Here is a 19,620-nt window from a genome sequence, read left to right as displayed (position 1 = left end):
AAAAAGAGGTTTAGAGGTTGAGGACTGGGGGGGGTTTGGTCCGATGTGCCCAGCCTGGTGTTTGTTGGGTCCTCCAACAGCAGGTGCTTGGGGTTCCTGTGCTGAGGCCAAGCCAGGAATATGGTCTCCTTTCAAGACTCCTTGGTTAAAGCCAGTGGTGGGATGAGCCATGGGTGCAGTGACTTGTAGGAGGTTTGGAGGAGCACTGGGATGAACCCCCAGTGTGCTTTTGGAGGGCTCTGCTGCCAGGATGTGGTTGCAAGGTTCTGGTTTTGTTTCCCATCTGGTGTCTGCCTGCCTGGTTTGGTGCATGTTGGCTCTCCCAATGACGTCCTGCTTGAGCCTATTTGCTTTTCTTTGTGTAAAGAAATGCCACGTAAAAGCCTCGGGTGCAGGGAACATCCTTGGACACTCACCTTGCTGGCCTGGAAACAACAATGAGGAGCACAGGGTGGTGCTGGAGGAGCACAGCCCCTGCCCTCACATCCCCCTGCTGTTGCCCATGTCACACCCACGGTCCCATCTTCTGTCTTCCTCCCTCCCCAGCCCAAGCCAATCTCTAAAAATAGGATTGGGAGATTAAATCAGCCAAGGCAGCTCTGTCAGACGGATGAGTCAGAGCCACCATGCTGTTACACTCTGCACCACAGCATTAGCAGGGACACCAAGGACTGGATGACACTGGGAAGCACACAGTTTGGTCTGAGTTTTATTTGGGATTTGGGAGTGGCAGTGATGTTGCTCTGGCAAAGCCCCTCAGAGTCCAAAGGGAATCCCCTTCAGCAAGCAGCTGGATCCTGTTCTGGCTCCAGCTGAGTGGGTTTTCCAGGGAGGGCTGGTGCTGGAGGCTGCTCTCCTGTCCAGGCAGTGTTAGGAGGGAGGGGAACAGCCCCAACCCTTGTCAGGCCCCAGTGCTGCCATGAGGGTGTTTTGGGGCAGCCTGGGCTGATTTCTTGCCATTCACTTGGAGCAAGGGAAGGTGAAGCCCTCCAACCCCTCAGTGCTGTGCTGCTGCACTCACTGGTGATGAAGAGCTCCAGGTTAAAAACAATCCTTCCTCAAGGGTTGTATTTAACCCGGATTTCCCGTCTCAGGTAGGGGTGTGGTTGCTCTGCTAGACACCATCTGAGCAACCTGTTCTTTGCTTCTCACCAGGTGAGAGATTATTCCTTATCCTTATCCTGCAATGACATCTCAGTTTAATTTTTATTTTCACACTGCTAAGCCTGTCTTTAAGGAGAGGATCCACTCTGGGATCCCAGCCATCATCCAGCACGGGAAGAGAAGTGTTTCAGTTTTCTGAAGTGCATTAAGGACTTCAAGGAGCCCGCAGTTATCTTTGGCTTTTATACCTCAAACTCTGTCCTTTTGTTCTCCCTGGTGTATTTTTTTTTTTTTTTCTCTCAAGTAACAGAACTGGTTTTGTGTTATGAGCAGCGACCGCTAACAAGGGTTGGGGAGCACTGACAAACCCTCCCTGCACAGAGACGACCTAAAATCCTAATGAAAAACACCAAACTTCAAAGAGTGAGTGTTGCTTTTCATCTCAATTAAGTTTCTTTTCCTAGGATTGGCTTTCTCAGCTTCCTATTAATCTTCCAGCAGTTCAGAGTCAGGTTTTAATTTGCAATAAGAACAAGCAGGGGTGGGGGACCAAAAAAAGCCATCGCTGTGTGGCTGAGGAGCACCTGGCTGATGAAAAATGACTTTGATTTTGCCCTGTTCTTAAATTAATTGTAGCATTTCCTTTGCAGTCTCATCTTTTTGCAGTGACATCTCAGTGTTAGATTTTCAGGGGTACAAAATCCTGGCTTCTAAATCCCACATTTCTCCAATACCATTAGCAGGAGGCACAAATTAGAACTGTCCACGATAAAGCACTCGGGGGCTTGGGTTTAAAGAACATTTGCTAAACGTGGCTTGGAAGGACAATTCCTGGAGCCAACTAAAGCCACCTAATGAGGGTGTGTTGCCTGCTGGGCACAGGTGGAGAAGTCTCTTTAGCAACCTGTTTTGCCGCAGCGATTACTGTAAAAATTTACCATGGAGAGGGTTTCTTTGAAAGCAAAGTGACTCTTGTCATTAGAAGTTGAGACAGACCGGTGATTTTGAGAGGAGAATAAGGCTTTTCCTGGAGGGAATGGGGTGTTTGGGGGGGTGTAGCCATGCTAGAGGGGTTACATTCTTTTTCTTTGGGACAATCCTGTGCATGGGCATCTCCCTCAGGCACTGGGGGTGCTGCCTCTTGGACTGGGAAGGCAGTTTTTGGGGGGCCGGAGGTGCATCCCCATCACTTCTGTGCCAGTTTTGTGATGAGAGCTTTCCACTCTGACCTCTTCTGCGTGATGTAGGAGGGGGTGAGGAGCTGCAGCAGAGGCTCCATCCGGCCCTGGAAGTAGCCGTGGCACAGAGCCTCGGCGTTGCAGATCACATACATCCCACAGTCGTAGCTGTTCTGCTGTGCCGGTGCCTTCTCCTCCACAAAGGTGGCTTTGCCCCCTCTTTTTCCCAGAAAGGCCTCCAGTTTCCCTGCCACTTGCTTGGCGTGTACAGAGTTGCATTTACTGTGGGAATCATAATGGGCGAAGCACTTCTTGTCCCTGAAATAAACCAGTAAGCTCCAGTGGGTGCCCCCAGCGGCCTGGCTGGAGTTGTCATTGATCGGCAGGAACAGCAGCTCCTTGCAGAGAAGGTCCAGGGGCTGGAGGAATATGGCTATTTCTTCCTGACTAAGGGCACACTTGATGAACTGGGCCACCTCGGGGCTGATGAAGCAAACACGGTGGCTGAACTCCTGGAACTGCTGGTTGGCGAAGTACTCGAAGGCGAAGCCGATGATGCGGTCGTTGAGCCAGTTCGGGGGCTCCAGCAGGGCCACGTCCGACTGCCTCAGCAGGCTGTCCACGTAGCTGAGAACCACGGGATCCATCCTGCGCTGCTCCGGGGCACCGCCAGAGCTGCAACAGACAAAGGAACACGGGTTGGGAACTGGATCACACCCGGGATACAGCCCACACCTGGATGCAGCCCAACAAACACCTCAAGTTCCTTCTCAGCAGCAGTAAGTGAGAGCCCAGGATTCCCAGATGGATATTTGCAGGACCATGAGAAGATGGAGAACACACAGTGTTGGGTTAAGCAGCAACCTACTGTGGCTCCAATGAGATCAACCTTCCATCCTGAGGATCTGAACCTCACAAGAAAGGAGTTTCAGAGCAGTTCCTGCACAGAAACCAGGAGTGATCCAGAAGTCAGGTCTCAGTGTTTTACCTGTGCAGTGACAAGCACTGGAGTTCTTTGCATCACCAGTATTCCCATAAATAAAAACCTTTTTGGGCTGTCTGACAGACATATGGTCCCCTTCTCCAAGCACAGAGTGCCCCAGCTCTGTGCCAGAGGCATGACCTGTTCCAGGAGAACCTGCTGGGCCGCCGGCACAGGAGGCACAGCTGTGAGTAAGGAGCAACAAAGCAGGACGAGATCACAAACAAACCAGCTCCCAACCGTGGGAATCTTTATGACAACTCTTTACATAGCCAGAGTAGGATTTAGGAAATTTTCCACATGGAAATTTGATTTAGAGCCCCTATATCTACCCTGGTTTTCCTTTAGCTCTCACACCCTGCAGCCCTTCCAGGCTCCTCAGTGCTGTGATGCATCCTCAGCCTCTAGATCCTTTCCTGGCCAGGACTGGGCTAGAAATGCCACAACTTGGGACACAAATGACATGGAGCTGGTTTTGGCCTCATCCTTCCCTCCTCTGTCCCAAAGGCAGCACGAAAACATCTTCAGATTTCTGAAAGCCTCGTGTGAAAGCTCAGAAAGATAAGATCACTTTAATATGATTCACTATAAATAAGTCACCAATTTTCCATCGTGATAAAGAAGAATGAAGCAAATGGCGTGTTCTGTTAGGAAGAAGTAGATTCACACTTCTTATTGTGACATGAATCATGAGGAATAACCTTCCTGGCCAGGGATGCATAAATTAAGGGATTTATCTCTCAAAAATGTTGGCAAGGTCCCCTGGCACGTGACAGGCAAGGAACAGAATGGATGAGCCATGGTCCATGTGTAACACGTCGGAAGGAAGGGCCGAGGTGAGTGCTTGGGGCATGAAACAGCCAGTGAGCGTTGGTGTGTGGCTGGTGGATCCCGGAGATGCCGAGCAGCAGGAGTCACCGGAGGAAGGGAACAGCCCTTGTTTATGCTGAGCCAAACACAATGGCATTTGGACACGCTTCCGACCTTAATGAGCTCCAACTATTTCCAAGCTCGTGGTGCAAACCCTTGTAGTATAAAAACAAGAAATCCCAACAGAATCCCAGTAACTCCTCAGCCTGCCCGAATACAGCCTGGTTTAAAGATCTGGACAGCCTCCAAACATCGTGTTTGGGGGTTTAACATGGGCACTGCTGAAATACTTCTTGTATGTGCCCACGAAATGCCCCAGATTTTCCTTTACATTGTGTTCTTTCTGCTTCATCTTCTCCTGGACGTGTAGAAGTCCAGCCAATAGCTTTCCACTCCAGTCCAAATGAGATTAAGAGCGAGGGAAGCGTGTGTCCCGTGCTCTGTTAATTTTCCACTCTGCAGAAACATAGTTGTCTTTCTTTTTTTTTCCTGTCATGACATTTGGCAGGTTCCTCCAGTCAGGAAGGAGAGTGCAAGTGCTTAATTGCCACTAGCTACTACTTTTAATTTTATTGCCATCTGGTATTTGTGAAACTGCCTGTGAGTTCTGTGGGATGACTCACCACATGCAGCTCCAAGGGAAAACCCTTGGGAGGCTCCCTCAGAGCCAGGTCAGGTAAGCAGCAAGGACCAAAACAAAGTGGTGGGGCTGTGAAACGCCACTGGTGAGGTGGCTTTCTTTGGGAGAACCTCCCAGGAGCTAAAGATGGATCTGCAGAGGAGCCAGGACGTGGATCTGAGCCTCTGAGGAGTGTTGAAATCCCAACGTGGATTGGGAGCAGCTCTGCTCAGCCACAGCCAGGACTCTCTTCCTGAAGGCTCGGGCACGTTCTGTTCAGTTTCCATAAAAATAAGAATAAATACTGGCACAGGCCTGGAACATTTGCTGGAGGTTGCCAACAAGTGTCTTGCTGGTTCATTTTATTTGCATATTAGTAGCTGGAATTTGTGCAAACTCCCTGGAATCCTCAGCTCCTCCAAGGGATTTCAGCTGCCCCATTTCCAATGCTGAGACGAGGAAACCGGGGAGACAGAAAGGAGCATTTCCATACAAACACCATCATTCCATTTACAGATTTGAAAACGGTGCTGTGCTGCATCAGTAGGACAAGAGGTCAAGCCTCCCTCACTGAAGTTATAATAATTTAATTTAACAAATTAGGTGCTGGCATTAGTGCGAGTTCAATCCATAAATGGATGGGGCTCCTTCGTGTCCGGACGCAATGCAAAGCCTGTGTTTTCCAACACTTGACCAAAAACCTCCCCAAACCTGTCATTTTCACACCATTAAAGACAACAACACTCTGCAGGTAATTGTTGAAGGCACTTGAGAGCCAAGGAATGAGACTCCTCAGTAGCTGAGTGTAAAAAGGCAGTGACAGAGCAACGGGAGCGTGAACTAGGGATGAATCAGATTCCTGAAGTCTATTTTAATAAATTAGAAGTGCTAAGAACCTTCAGAGTGAATAGTTTAGGGTGAGACGTCACTAGAGTCCTGCTCCTAATTTAAAGAGCATGGAGGTAAATAGGAAAATAGTCACCTGGAACTGGTCTGATAAAAAATCCAGACTTTATCAGGGAGCAGGAAGAAGGACAGAGAAGGTTTTGTCTTAAAGATCAAGAATAAAAGACCTTATGGTTTAACTTTCTATTCACTTTTCCTGGAAATATTGGGTTTAGATACCATGTCTGGATAGTTGTCTGGAGCAAGATCAGACAAGGAACATTAATTTCTATTTACCAGCAGGAGCCAGGCTAGATGACACCTGAATCTTGTGTTTCCTGACAGAGCCAGAGGAAAAACTCATGGAAAACTAAGCAAATCAGCCAGAATGGAAGCATAGTTGTCTCCTTTTCTGTTAAATATAAATAATCTCTCTGCAGCTGTAGGTTATAACTCTTGTATGATACAAGAACATCCCACTTCTGAAGGATGAACAGGCCACGAGTGCTGAAATCAGAGGAAAATACTCCAAGTTCCATACTCACTATGCCCAAACTGCTCTGTTCTGGACAAATTCCCCAAACCAGAGACCCTACAACCAATCTCAGAACCTCTCTTGGTGTCACAGCACGAAACCAAGAGCCACAGGAACAACACACAATAATGGTTTTTGCTCTCCAGGATGGGGTTCACCAAAACCTGGAGTTTAACAGGAAAAATCCCCTCGGTGACCAGAACACCCGAGGGTGAGCGAGGGCACCGGGAATGTCCCGAGGTACCGAGGGGATCCCGGCTCGGATCCCTAACCCCAGCGATGCACTCACCTCTCACCTCCCGCAGAGAGGGTCCAATCCAGGGAGCAGCAGGAGGCGCGGGGAGGGAATGTAACTTGCCTGGAAGACCTGGAGGTCACAGGGATCGGGTCAGGAGTGGGAATTCGCCCAGGGAAGCGATCGGGGTGTCCCACGCCCCACGGAGGAGGAGCGACCTGCTGACCCCGAGCCTGACCCCGAGCGGGTCCCGGCGCTCCGGTGCCGGATCGGAGCACGCCAGCAGCCCCGGGAAGATCCCGCTCGTCCCATCGCTATTTTATTCACATAAAATAATCCCATTTATTTTATGGGAGTAAACGGGAATTGCGGGCCAGGAGAGGGTGCACCCGGCCCAGGGCCTGGCTGGGGTGGGAGCAGGGACCACCCACAGCACCGTCACACACCTCCACTCCCTTACCCATTTTACCCTTTTTTCTCCTTAAAACGCGGGCTTGAAGCTTCCGGGCCCGAGGCCCGCCAGCACCGACCCCCGACGGCTGCGGCCGGCACGACCCCCGGGCATGGCGCCCAGCACCGGGTCCTTACCGGGACCTGGCTGACACCATGTCCCACCATGTCCCGCCGTGTCCCTCGCGTGTCCCCGCGTGTCCCCCCCGTGTCCCTCCCGTGTCCCCCGGGGTCTCACCCGCCGCCTCATCGCCCGTCGCCGCCGCCGCCGCTCGGTTACCGCGCACTGCCGTAAAGCGGCCGCGTCGTAACGACAGGGGGCGTATCCAGGGGCGTATCCAGGGGCGTATCCAGGGGCGTGCTCGTGGGCGTGCCCGCGGCGGGGCGGGGCGGTGCGCGCGCCTCCCTCCCCGCCTGCCTCCGCCGGGCGGGCGCGTGAGAGCGGCGCGCGCGCGCGGGCAGTCGGGCAGCGCCCGGGCGGCGGCGGAGGCGGCGGGAGCGCCCGTCCGCACCCCCTCCTTCCCGGGACCCCTCTCAACACCCACCCTCGGGACCCCCGGACCTCCCTCAACACAGCACCTCCGCACCGGCCCCCGGGACCCTCCTCAGCACACACCCTTGGGACACTCCTCAGCACCGACCCTCCTCAGCGCAGACCCCCGGGACATCTGTTCAGAACCGACCTCCTTCAGCCAACGACCCTCGGGACTCCCCTCAGCGGCGGCGGAGGCTGCGGCTGCGGGCGAGGGATGCGCCGCGCCCCGACACCCAGGTAAGCGGCGGCAGCGGGGAGCGGAGCGGGGCGGGGGCCTCCGGTGCGCGCGTGAGGTGGGAGCGCCGGGGCGGGGGTCGTGAGGCGAACCCCGCCGGAGCATCGCGGGGCCGGCGGGGGCCTTTGTTCGGCGGAGGAGGGCGAGTCTCCCCGGCGTCGTGGGGTCTGCCCGGTGTCGCGGAGTCCTCCCGGTGGTGTGGGATCCTCCCCGCCTGAGCCGCCCCCGGTGGGTGCGCGGTGCGGGGCAGCCCCGCGTTCCCCCCGCTCCCCTCCGCCTCATGCACGGGGTTTCGCCGCCCGGTGCCGCTCACCCCCATCGCGGGTGGGTCGGACACTCAAACATGGAAAAACCAGCCTGGGGGGGAGGAGATTTACCTCAGAGGCGTCCCCGGTGTCACCAGTGGGGCCGTGGGCTGTAGCCCTGAGTGTGGCATAGCCCTGAGGCCACGGCTGCGGACATCGCGACGGCGGCAGGTCGCGGTCGCCCCGCGGCTCCGGCAGCCCGGTACGCCGCGCAGAGCCATTCCCGAGTACCCACCAGCCATTCCCTCCCGTCGGAACGAGGTGTACCTGGGTTTGCCTAGCACAGTGCTGGACTTCACGGCAGCTCCCACCCTGGCACGCCGGACCCCTGTGGAAGCACTGCTCCTCCGCAGGTTAAAAGAGTCGATATTTCTTTCTGGAATTTTCCTAAACGTAGCCAAAACGGCCTTTGCTTTATCCCGAAAAAATAAACCCCCTCCGACGTGACCTGCGCTAGGACCTGCCGTGACTTCGGAGCCGGGCTTTTGGCCGCCCTTCTGCTTCTCGGTCGGCTTCCTCCTCCTCCATTTAGGTTTTCCTATCCCCAGACCAAGCCGAGGTTGATAAAGTGGGGAGCGTGAGCTCAGCAGAAATCATGGCTTTCCCATCCCGCGCTGCAGCGCGGTCCCTGCCCATCGGCGGATCAAAAAAATAATCACGTAGCGGCAGAGGAAGGAGATTTGCTGCTACGGGAGGAAAACCGGCGCGGTGTCTCGCTCAGTCGATAACCAAGCGCTGTAATAAATCGCTCTGTAAATAGATTGCTAGGTGGAGAATTGGGTTTCTGGCCGGCTCAAGTGCTTTCCTGACTCTTTTCCCATGGGACTGCTAGGAAATGACAGGGGAGCGTTGTGTTCCCATGGAGAGGTGCATGGATGCTGCGGTGATGGGCTGTGAATCCTTAAGCACGACCTTACAAATCTGCCCTTATTCATAAACTCTGGCTAGGTCAGAGCTGTGTTATCCCTGAAGAGCATCATCTTTTCAGCCCCTCGCCATACAGTCTCACGACTTCCCCTACGTCCTTGAGTAAACTCACCCATTTCAATGGCTTTTCTCATTTTTATGTTTTATTTAATTAAAATAAGAGGGTTTTCTATGCCTTTTCCCCTCATTAAGATTCTCCCAGCCTTTGCCTTCCCTTCTGGCTGTAATTTTTGATCCCCAAGACCGTTTTGGAAGCTGTCAGTCAGGCTGCTGATGGCAGGGAAGGTAATTGAGCAGCCCCAGCACACAACTAATAAGCTTTTGTTTCCTGGGCTATCAATGATGATGCAACTTCATATTTTTTATTTAATTTTTTATTTATTTATGTATTGATTGTAATCAATGCATAAATCAGGGTGGCTTTAGAGATTTTTCCTCTGTGTTGAAAGGCCTTGTGTCCATCAGCAGCACTTGGAAAAAGCTCTATTGGAATTCATCATGTATTTAAAATGTAGATCTGTTTTGTGAAGTTATTTTTTTCTCTGCATCCACTGCTCCTGTTATGATTTATAAACTTTACATTTTAAGCTTTTTTTTCCTCATTTTGGGTGGGGAAGCTGCATTTTCAGATTCAAGGTATCAAATGCCTGACGTGACTACTGCTGTTATAGCATCTTCCACAAGCACTGGTACCAAACCACTCAGACAATCAAATGTTTGGAATCCTTTACTGGGAAAATCTGAATGCTTTATGCCTAAATTGTTTGTATCTGGGATGTTTATGGTGTGTTTTGTGAGCATTGATCAGGTTTGCAGGAAAACCCCTGAGAATGTCAAGCACCTGAGTTTGGCCACTTGGGAAATGTGAAACTCAAGTTACCTCTGCAGCCTTTATTTAGCTCGTGTCAAAGTATGGCTGGACTTGAAATCCTCATCCCCTGCTTGGTTTCTGGGAGAGCAGTACTCTGCTCTGGACGGAAGGACAGATTGCTCCTTCCCATGCCTGCAAGTCAACAGGGGGAGTACTGGGAGCACAGGCACCGTGCTGGTCTCTCCACTGGTTTTGCAGCTTGGCACAACCAGACTGGCTCAGTTGGAAGACCAGGGCTCACCATCACAGCCTTGAGACCACAAGTGTCCTGTAGTCCTGAAGCTTAAATGCCTCAAGTCTGGGGAAACCAGGAGCAAACTTCCAGTGTCTGAAAGGGGTGTACAAGGAAGCTGGAGAGGGACTCCTCATGAGGAACTGTAGTTCCAGGACCAGGGGAATGGCTTCCCACTGCCAGAGAGCGGGGTTAGGTGGGATATTGGGAAGAAGTGGTTGCCTGAGAGGGTGGTGAGGCCCTGGCACAGGCTGCCCAGAGGAGCTGTGGCTGCCCCGTCCCTGGAAGTGTTCCAGGCCAGGTTGGACAGGGCTTGGAGCAACCTGGGATAGTGGCAGGTGTTCCTGCCCATGGCAGAGGGTGGAACAAGACGAGTTTTTAAGGTCCCTTCCAGCCCAAGCCAGTCTGGTATTCTGTCATTCAAGTGTGACCAGAGAGTTTCTGCAGTCATTTGGGGTGGTTGGTTTTGGTGAGTGTAGTGTGGCCATTTTCTGCCCAATTCTAGTTCTTGCTCTAAACCGTGCAACTTTTGAACTCAATTCCTTTAAAAATACATTTATGAGAGAGCAAACAAGGTCGTTGAACCACTGGAAGCATCTTAGCCGGTCAAACTTGATTTCAGAAATTCCTGCGTCCCCTCAGTTTGTAAATAAAAGGGAATTTGTGTTCCCGCTTGCACGCGAAACACCGGGGTTGAAGGCATGTTTGTTGTGTCATTGATAAAGCTCCCAGCTTGGGCCTGGACTCTGGCTCCCTGAGATGGGCTGGGTGCAGGTTTCAGCTTTGCAACACCGTGGTTTTTTGTGTTGAGGTTTAAAAGAGCATCTGAATTTCTCAGGCTTTGTCCTGCGTGCCGACGTTTGCTCCACTTCCTCTCGAGTGAACGGGATTTCTCCCCTCTCAACAAAGTAAACATGAGCATAAATATTTAAAAGATCACGGTTCAAGTTTGCAAATTGGAGACTTTCTCTAGCATTCCTTTGGACAAAAGCAGTAGCATCAGAGATTTGGGATGTGTCTGGGTGCTCCTCTGCTCTGGGGAAAAGCTTGGTAATTCTTTGTGCTTCACACTGCAAAAATACTCTGCTGTCTATTCAGGTTAGATGGCTGGCATTATCACAAAGCTTGGATTTCCTAAGACATTTTAAGGATAAAATGCTGCTGATGGGATATCTGTGGATCATTGGAATTGAGGTTGTTTTTGTGGAATTTTATTTTTCTTTTACACAGGCCAAATTTTTCCATAGGTTTTGTGTATACACATGAAGGCGCAGGTGTTCAGAGCTGAGACTATAGAAACCAAACATGTGAAACTCTTGCCAGATACTGGATAAAAACAGGAAAAAAGGGAAATAGAATAGTCTTTGCTTTTTTTGTGTGGACTCTTTAGTATTAAATCTTGTGCTGCATTTGACAGGTTGAAACCCTATGGTGACATGTACGTCTCACTCCTGTGATTGTGTCGATGTCTTAACCTCTGTGTCTTGGAATTAAACTTTTAAAAGTGGAACTCAAACAACTTGACCTCAGAAAATATGAAAATTCAGGAAGGAAGGCTATTGAACATGGGTTTTTAGAGTTGAACTGATTTTTGTGTCTGTTTTTAAAACATTATCAACAGTTGCGGTTTTGTTAGACCTTGTGGTAGCGTTTTTCTGTCTGTGGGGAGGAATCTATTGTTCCCTTTTTCACAGGTACCTGTGGAAAAATCTTACAGGTGAGGTGAGAGTTCCATGTCTTTGCTGCAATGGCTTTTTATTCCTAACAAAACCCCCATGATCTTAATGCTACCTCTAATGGAGGAATGTAGGCTCACCTGGGTCAGAAGGGAACTCAAGAGGTCACTTGGTCTAAAATCCTGCTCCCAGCAGGATTGTCTTCAAAGTGAGGTTAGGTTTTTCATGGCTTTAGGTGTCTCATGTCAGTTGTGTTCCACCTGTGGTTTGTGGGCTGCAGGAGGAGAAGGGAAATGAAGTGGTTTGAGCTCTGTTAGGTGGGAAGTGTCCAAGTAGAATGAGATCATCCGTGACCCACTGCTTGCAGAGCGTTGTATTCCACTTGCAGCCTATTAAATTGCTGCTTCCCTCTGCCTTTCCATGAGTTCATTAAGCTGGTATAGTCAGAGGCTCCTGTTGGAAGAGGATCTGGCCTGGCTGAAGTTAACTTTGGGACAAGAACGTGGATAGTCCAAGTCCATTTGCTGATAATCAGCAGGAAATTGGCAAGTGGCTCCATAGTGTTTTGGTGGAAACTCCTCAGAGATTTTCTAGGCAAAATGAAATAAATAAATACCTGTGCTTTAAGGATTACTGTTATTCTTCTGATTACTTTCTCCTGTTCAAGTCTTGCATTGCAGTTTCTCATTAGGCATGGATGAGCATCCCTTTGGAGAGGGATGACATGTCTTTTCTTGTAGAGTTCTCATATGCCTTTGACTGTTCACACCGTGCCAAACCATGGTTGGACAAAGCCATGGGTCATAGTTTTGGGCTCTGTTGGTGTTTTTTGTCAGCCCTTTTTAGAGTTTTGCTAAGAGCCTCATGGAGAGACAGGGCATGGTCTTCAGCCAGGCAAATTTTTTGCCAAGGGAGATGGACTCAGGAGTGGAAAGGCTGTGGAGCACTGAGGGTGCTCGGGGTAGGATGGCGGTGAGGCTGGGTCGTGTTGATGCCATCATGGAAAACAAAGGAGATAGGGGCTGCAGGAGCTGACAGGCAGCCAATTATCCTAGGCAGATACACATTGTGTCCAGGTTTGGGTATGGATACCTGTGCCGTCTCTGCATTATGCACACAGATACAAGCTTGAAGTTTGCTTGGGCCCTTTGAGATCAGCCTCTATATCCTCCCAAGGAGTATCGATATTCCTTAGTTGGATCCTTTGTCTGTTGATGTGAGATCATATGTGGGGAGCTCAGGCAGCTGTGTCTCATCCAAGCTCATTTCACTCACCTACTGAGATAGGTTGCTTTTTATGCCTGTCTTAAAGCAAGATGCAGCCATAGCTCTGCTGTGGTCTCCTGTCATCCCTCTGTTGTGTTGTGGTGTGCTTTTAAAGATCTCTGCCAGGTCATGGAGGAAGTTTATGAAATCCCTGTTGGTGTTACAGCCCCTAGGGATAGGCTGGCTCTACGTATAGGTGGTCCCCTTTGAGAGGAGGGCTGGACTGGACCCTTTCAACCCTGGTAGTTTTGGTGGTTGCTACTGTCTGCTCAGCTTCTCTTGGAAAAATCATCTTGGTTTCCATCCCTGTGACTCACAGGAATTACTGCAAATCCCTCTTAGGAGCAGTGGGGAGCAGAGCAGGTGACTGTCTTCCTTGGATGCTGCGTGAAGTAGCAAAGGGAAAACATAGTTTAAAACAAATAGCCAAAATATGTGGGTTTCAATATAATTTTTGGGTCTTATTTGCTGGTCTCTTCACCTTGAATCACTTCTGGCATCACCCAGATGACCTTGAATCCTAGAGTTACTCTTTGGATGCCTGTTCCAGGTCTTGGCTTTTATCCATCATGCACAGATAATCTGACAGCTTCTGTGCTGTTTTTTAATCAAAATTCTTTGAACTGTCTTCTCTTTCTTCCAAAGCATGACCTTTAAAAAGGTAGAGGATCCTGGATATGCTGTATCACGGCTGAGCATTGATGGAAGAGGAGTGTTTAATCCAGATGGATCCATCTTTGGAAAACCTGAGCTTTAAAACCAGCTCAGACTATGAATGTTTTTGATAGACCGCCAAGAATTCTTTTATTGTATTCAGCATCTACATGGTTGGTTTTGAGGGATGAACTTAAAACAAGTTAACTGAAAATATTTACTTTAGTAGACTTCCGTAACTGTACTGTCTTTTCATACTTCACGTAAATACATAGGCCAAAATAAAAATTCTCCTAAATGTTGCCATTTAAACTTTTATGGCACTTGTCTATAAACTGTTAGGTTGGTTTGTGCTTGTTGGGTGCACAGGACAGCCTCCCTGGGGAGGAATTAGTAAATGATTTAATTGTTAAGGAATGTGGTCCCATTAGGCAAAAAAAAAAAAAGCTGGACTGCAGTGGATCGTTAGAAATGTTGTGCTTAATTAAAACAATGCTGAGCAATTTGTAATGATTTTTTGAAATAAATGAGTGTTTTGGAAGAGGGAAGTTCTGGGGGTAAACAACCTTTCTGGAGGTTTCTTTGGGTGCAGAAGAGCCAGTCTCTGCTCCTTAATTCACCAATTGCTTCATAAATGAGGCATCATTATGTGGAATTTGTCGCTGCTGGTGGTGGCAAGGATGGCTGAACCACTCCAGCTCAACAAAGGCATTTGGAGAGATGTTTAAAAGCAGAGCCACTGTTTCTTTTGCTTCTTTTCATCCAAAAATAAAGATCCAACCCTGCTGCCAAGGGATGCGGCGGGCCCAGGCGCCTCCCTTGGGATTCGGGCCCCACGTTTTTGGAGTGTGGTGAAACGTCTGGCTGAGCAAGGAGGGCACTCCGCGTTCCCTCCCTCCTTCCCGGGCAGCCCGTGGCACAAACACCCCGCACGGGCAGGCGCCTTCCCGCAGGAGAGCTGGGCGGCCATCGCCGTGGATAATCTTATCCGGAGGCACTTCACCCTGCCTGGCAGGTAGGCAAGGAGATAGGAGGACAATGCAGAGCAGAGGTCAGGTTTGAGGTGCCTGCAGCAGATAATCAGGAATCTTAAGAGTTTTCCTCTGCTATGAAGAGAATGAACTTTACCAAAAGCAATGGAGGAGTCTGTCTGAATCCACAAATCCTTTTGGTGCTCGCTGCTTAACCTCGCTTGACTCCAGGGGTTGCCAAGTGCACCATGGCTTGTCAGAGCACTTGTTCCAAAATGCAGTTCCCTGATCCAAATGCATCTCTGATCTCACTGCAATCCACAGGGATTTGATTAAGGAGTTTATTAGCATTGATAAACATTAGCAGCAGTATTTCTTCTTCTTCTTTTGTCTTTAAGAAATAACTTTCCAAGAAAGATGACTTGGCAGCTGTTGTCTGTTCCTTGTCCCACCAGTTTTGTGGAAAAGACATGGACTTGTGCATTGTTGCAGGCTCCAATCTCTTTGTAATTCCAAGTGGGAGCTGCTGCCTTCCAGTGTTTTGTTGCTGAGTTCAGCTGTGCTATTCTGTGTTTCTTCATTTTTGTGACTGAAATACCCCATTGCAGTTCACCTGGGGTGAACAGTACAATAAATATGAGGAGAAAAATATATTAAAAAACCGAAGAGCACTTCTAGCAAATGGGGTAAGGAGAAAAAATTAGCACAAAGGTCCATTTCTGAGGGATTGAGGATTCATTCTCCTACCTAAAAGTCTTTGCTGAAACAAGGGGGAAAAAAAAATTCCTTCTTGAGTATTTTCCTGTTCCCACAGAGGGAAGGTGTGAATCTCACCCAGGGTTTGCTGGCTTGGATTTAGCAACATTAGGGATTTCCTCCTGTTTTTTTTTTCTTTTCAGCTCAGCTGCTTGAAGGCTGCTTTCATTTTTGTTTTGTCGGGGAAGATGTGAAACCTGAGGAGCAAAAACTAAATGAGATGTTTAATGCAGTTGTTGCAGTCTAAGGAGTGGCCCTGCATGAAACTTTTTCAGTTGCAGAAAAAACTCATTTGAAAACTCAGTCTGAAAGTAGCTCAGTCTGATATTCATGGTTCAGACTGTGTGGTGGGGACATTGTGATCTCCTGTCTTGTGTTGAGTCTATTTTTAATAAAAGTGGAATCCCTGAGAGAATTTCTCAGAAAAATAATTGGAAATTAAAACCTGGAGACATGGATACACAATGGTGTGGGTGCAGTTTTTCTGTGTATTTTGAAGGTTTTTTTTCCCTGAGCACAGACTATCCTCTGCACCGAGAAAGTTGTTGAGTTTTTTTTTTTTTTCTCTTGTAGGACTGGATCAACTTTCTTTTCTGTTTTGGGAGCATTAATCTACATACTTTCTTTTCAGGTATGCTCTTCAGGGGCTGCGAGGGGCAGGTATTCAAAAAACTTGAACAATTTTCCTTAGGTGAAGGATCATTACAGGTTCAGGTGCTGCCGTTATTAGCGAGACTCCTGCCAGCTGCAGTTTAATTTTCTAAACGTCTAAATGTTGAAATTCCGGATTGTTACACAGGTATGTGTGTTGGTGTGCTTTGAGAGGCTGGAACTCTGGACTGCCGGGATAATTCTTAGCTAAAGATGTTGATGGATTTGAAGAGAATGTCAGTCTGGGAAATTAATCACCAAAATCATAAAAAAATTCAACCTGTTTGGTTTCTAATGTAATGCAGCCCCATGTAATGTGGGTGCAAAATTATTGTAAAGCTGCAAAATCAAGTGGGAGAATTGAGCAGAAAATAGTGACTTAGGGACCTGGTGCACGCCAGGAGACCTTGAGATGCTTGTCCTGGTGTGCATCTTCTTCAGGAGCAGCCCATTGCAACCTTGGCACCTTGGGGATGGGGGGAGCAACATGGAGGAAAACAAAGCTCAAAACTAACCAAAAAATTCCTCTGGTTTAGTTTTGGATTGTGCTAGCTGGACTATGATCCTTTAGGGAAGACTGAGAGAGAAGGTGCTGTGGTGGCACTGAAGACCTGGGTTAGCCATATTAAACATGAGACCATCCCAGTGTGTTTCCACTGGTGTTGCTGGTGTCTTCTGCTTCTTCCTGCACTTTCTGGTGCTCAGCAGTTCTGAAATCTGGTCCTGAACTGGGTTTTGGGGTGTTGTTTTGGCTTTAGGGTTGGTTTTTTTTTTTTTTTTTTTGTTTTTTGTTTTTTTTTTTTTTTTTTTTTTTTTTTTTCTGCTGGTGTGGTGGGTTTTTTTGTTTGCTTGCTTTCTTTTTTTTCCCCTTAATACCTAAAAATATGCCCAGCTCCGGTCACCTGGTAGGAATCACCTATTGTAGAGGCAAGTAGGGAAGTAAGATCTCTGTGGTGGCATTTGCTTGCTGATAAGAGTATTTTTTTAATGCATTTTCTTTCCTCATTCCCAACATGCCTTTTAATTCCTCAAGAAAAAAGGTGTGGGGCCTTCTGGTGCAGTAGTGGAGATTGGAATCCTCTGTGTTTGGTGCACATGCTGGGATCCACAGGGGAAGTCTTGGGTGTGTGAATTTGGGGTGGGCAGCTGTGCAACTGTGTGTTATTTTGAAGAAAACAAGTATTTTGCTCATGTTACAAAGTACTGCTGAGGGATTAGTGTTGCAGGTGAAATTTTGGGTTATCTGCTTTACTTACCATAATGTGCTGAAAAATTATTAATACACATTTGATATTGCTTTTTTTTTTCTTTTTTTTTTTCTTTTCAATTTTTAAGCCTTTTGTTGTCCTGAAGCTGTTGATTTTCAGGCAAAAACAATACGAGGCAGTCGCTGTGGTCTGCAGGGTGGGGCTCAGAAAGGTCTTGTTGCTGATTCCCTTCGCTGGGAAGGGCTAATTATAGAGACAAACTGGGGAAGGAAGAGAACGGGGTCAATTAGAGCATCCAGCACAGTTTCCTTTAAATTAGAGGTTGGGCTGGAGAGATAAAAAAAACCAAACCCCAACGTTAAAGAGGCACACAGTAAGACTTGAAATTCTCTGGCGCACAGCAAGCTCAGCAGCTACAGCAGATGTCCTGCAGTTTCAATTTTAAGTAAAGAACATGTTGAATTAAGAGTTTTATTGCCAGAATTGCCAAATCGAGCTGAAAAGACAGAGATGTTGCTACTGCTTTTATTCTTTAATGTACTTTCGGCTTGCAGTAGGTTGTGATAGTGAATGAAGCAAAGAAATAGCTTGCCCCATTGTTGATTAAAATAGATTTTGTGGGAAAAAGGAATTAATTTTAAGTCTTTAATGCTCAGAATGTTATATTTTCATAAAAAGATTACCTGCATCTTTGTACATGTAACATGGATCAGTTTTGTACATGCTTTATCCCTTGTTGGAGGGGCCACTAGGGCTCAACTTTTTCTTGGAGCTGTCTTATGGGTATAAAAGGTTTTTTCCATGGATTTATGTATAAGTTAACTCAGATTAGAGGACACAGTATTTGAAGATATGGTGCAGACATGGTACAAGCTCTGGGCTTAGAGCTCTGCAGGTGTGGAAAGCAATAAACCCCAATGCCAACTGGAATTCGTGCAAGTCAGTGAAAAACCAGAAAAGCTTTTATGGTGCTCTTCCCAAGTGATCCTCTCAGTCTCTTAACAGCCTCTTGCCTCAGTTTTTAGGGCAAAGCCACGGTTGGCAGACCTTGCCCATGTCTGCCGGGTATATTTGCTTCCCCTTTGCCGGATTGCCTGCCTGGCAGCGTGCAATTACCGGGAATTGCTGTGCACAAAGGGAGATGGCAGAGCACGGAGAAAAAACCCCAGAGCTTCAGCTGAATGTTTCAATCCAGATTGGCAAGTTCCTTCTGCCGGTGGCTGACTCATCCTGGGCTTCCTCACTGGAGGCCACCACTGGCAGGGCATCAAAGGAGCAGCCCGCGCTTCCAGACTGGAGCTGAACCAGGATCTTTCAGGAGCAGGGGCTGTTTTTCTGGTCCTGCGATCTCTCAATGTACAGAAGGTGATGAGGTGCTCCCAAATCTCAAGGGAATTGATGATAAATGTGCTGAATTCATGCTGAGGGTAAGAAGGGTTTCTTGTTGCTGCTTTGGGCAAGGCACGTGCCTGTCCAGAGGCTCCTGCCCAACCGGGGATGGGCTGGGAAAGGCCCTTTGAGGTCAATGACACAACCAGAACAGTTTGTTCACTTCTGGTTTCTCGGGTAGAGCTGATACGCAGGGGTTTAGTGTGGCAGTTAGGAAGTTCTTCAGCAAGGAAGGAAATTTTTATTTTTATTTTTCCTGAGGGCATAGGTAGAGGTACTCTTTGCTCAGGGCTGTGGTGCAGCAGAGACTCCTGCCCTCCTCTCCTTTATTCTCCTGGTAAAACTGACTATATGTATGCTTCTTCCTTGTTTTTGGTTCAACCAACTTAGCTCTAAATCTTTCAAAGACTAACTTTTTTTTTCATTTGGAACAAAAACTGAACAGCTCTACCAAGTTTAGGATTGTGCCACCAGGACCTAGGAGAGCCTGCAGGATGTTACTGGTAGTTTGATGTGAGAACACCCTCATAAGTTCTACTCTTATTTTTAGGGATTTTTTTCCAATTGAAGGGCTTGAACATTTCCAAATGTTGTGTAGGATTTCTAATATTATTTTATAAATAATTTACAGTGTTAAATAGCATTTTTAGGCTTTTCCTACCTTTTTATTATATCATCTATGTGCCCACATTACAGTCCCAGGTCTCTTGTGAAGTTGTGAACACTTTAACTGTTTGAGATGGATCTGTAGGGTCTACCAAGGAGATGTAAGTTTTGGAACACCCACAGCCTTGGTTGTGGAATATTCCTCATTTGTAGGTGTCATGTAGGGGAGAGAAAAGCTGCAGAGAATGTGGAATGGATGTATAAATTTTTAGAAGATGTTTCTTTCAAATGTATGGCAGGAGACTCTTGGAATATCATGAAAAGTGGTGGGGTTTTTTTTCATTCCTGAATAGGTTGGAACTGGAGATCAGCATCCTGAGCTGGCAGAGGAGTCAACCTCTTGATAGCGATCTAGAGTTGTACATGAGGAAGAGCCTCAGAGTACAGATTAAAAACGCAGAGTAAATGCAGTGAGGATCT

The 19,620-nt window shown here is 48.1% G+C and overlaps 2 protein-coding genes across 9 annotated transcripts in view; one reads left to right on the top strand and one right to left on the bottom strand.

Annotated features, from left to right (window-relative positions):
- Positions 1 to 691: 691 nt before the first annotated feature.
- SENP8 (SUMO peptidase family member, NEDD8 specific) lies at positions 692 to 8,643 on the bottom strand. 5 transcript variants are annotated; one of them, XM_041469333.1, is made up of 3 exons: positions 8,201 to 8,639; positions 6,463 to 6,540; positions 692 to 2,957 (listed from the first exon to the last, which is right to left on the bottom strand). In XM_041469333.1, the coding sequence occupies exon 3, from the start codon at positions 2,927 to 2,929 to the stop codon at positions 2,291 to 2,293; it is 639 nt and encodes a 212-aa protein (XP_041325267.1). In that variant the 5' UTR covers positions 2,930 to 2,957; positions 6,463 to 6,540; positions 8,201 to 8,639; the 3' UTR covers positions 692 to 2,290. The 5 variants fall into 5 exon arrangements, with proteins under 5 accessions (XP_041325267.1, XP_041325266.1, XP_041325265.1 ...); XM_041469332.1 differs by lacking the exon at positions 8,201 to 8,639 and adding an exon at positions 7,542 to 7,560; XM_041469331.1 differs by lacking the exon at positions 8,201 to 8,639 and adding an exon at positions 7,097 to 7,150.
- Positions 7,504 to 19,620, top strand: part of MYO9A (myosin IXA) — a 173,821-nt gene continuing 161,704 nt past the window's right edge. For all 4 annotated transcript variants that reach the window (XM_041469325.1, XM_041469324.1, XM_041469323.1 and 1 more), the window contains exon 1: positions 7,504 to 7,630. The gene's annotated coding sequence lies outside the window, so the exon portion shown is untranslated. The remainder of the gene's footprint in view (positions 7,631 to 19,620) is intronic.

The sequence above is a fragment of the Pyrgilauda ruficollis genome, unplaced genomic scaffold, assembly GCF_017590135.1.
Source record: "Pyrgilauda ruficollis isolate IOZ18807 unplaced genomic scaffold, ASM1759013v1 scaffold23, whole genome shotgun sequence".
Lineage (NCBI taxonomy): Eukaryota > Metazoa > Chordata > Aves > Passeriformes > Passeridae > Pyrgilauda > Pyrgilauda ruficollis.
Note: the sequence above shows the minus strand (reverse complement) of the source record. Positions and strands in the feature narration are given on the sequence as shown.

Coding starts and splice junctions, on each gene's coding strand:
- SENP8 (XM_041469335.1), bottom strand. CDS start 2,929: ATGGATCCCGTGGTTCTCAGCTACGTGGACAGCCTGCTGAGGCAGTCG.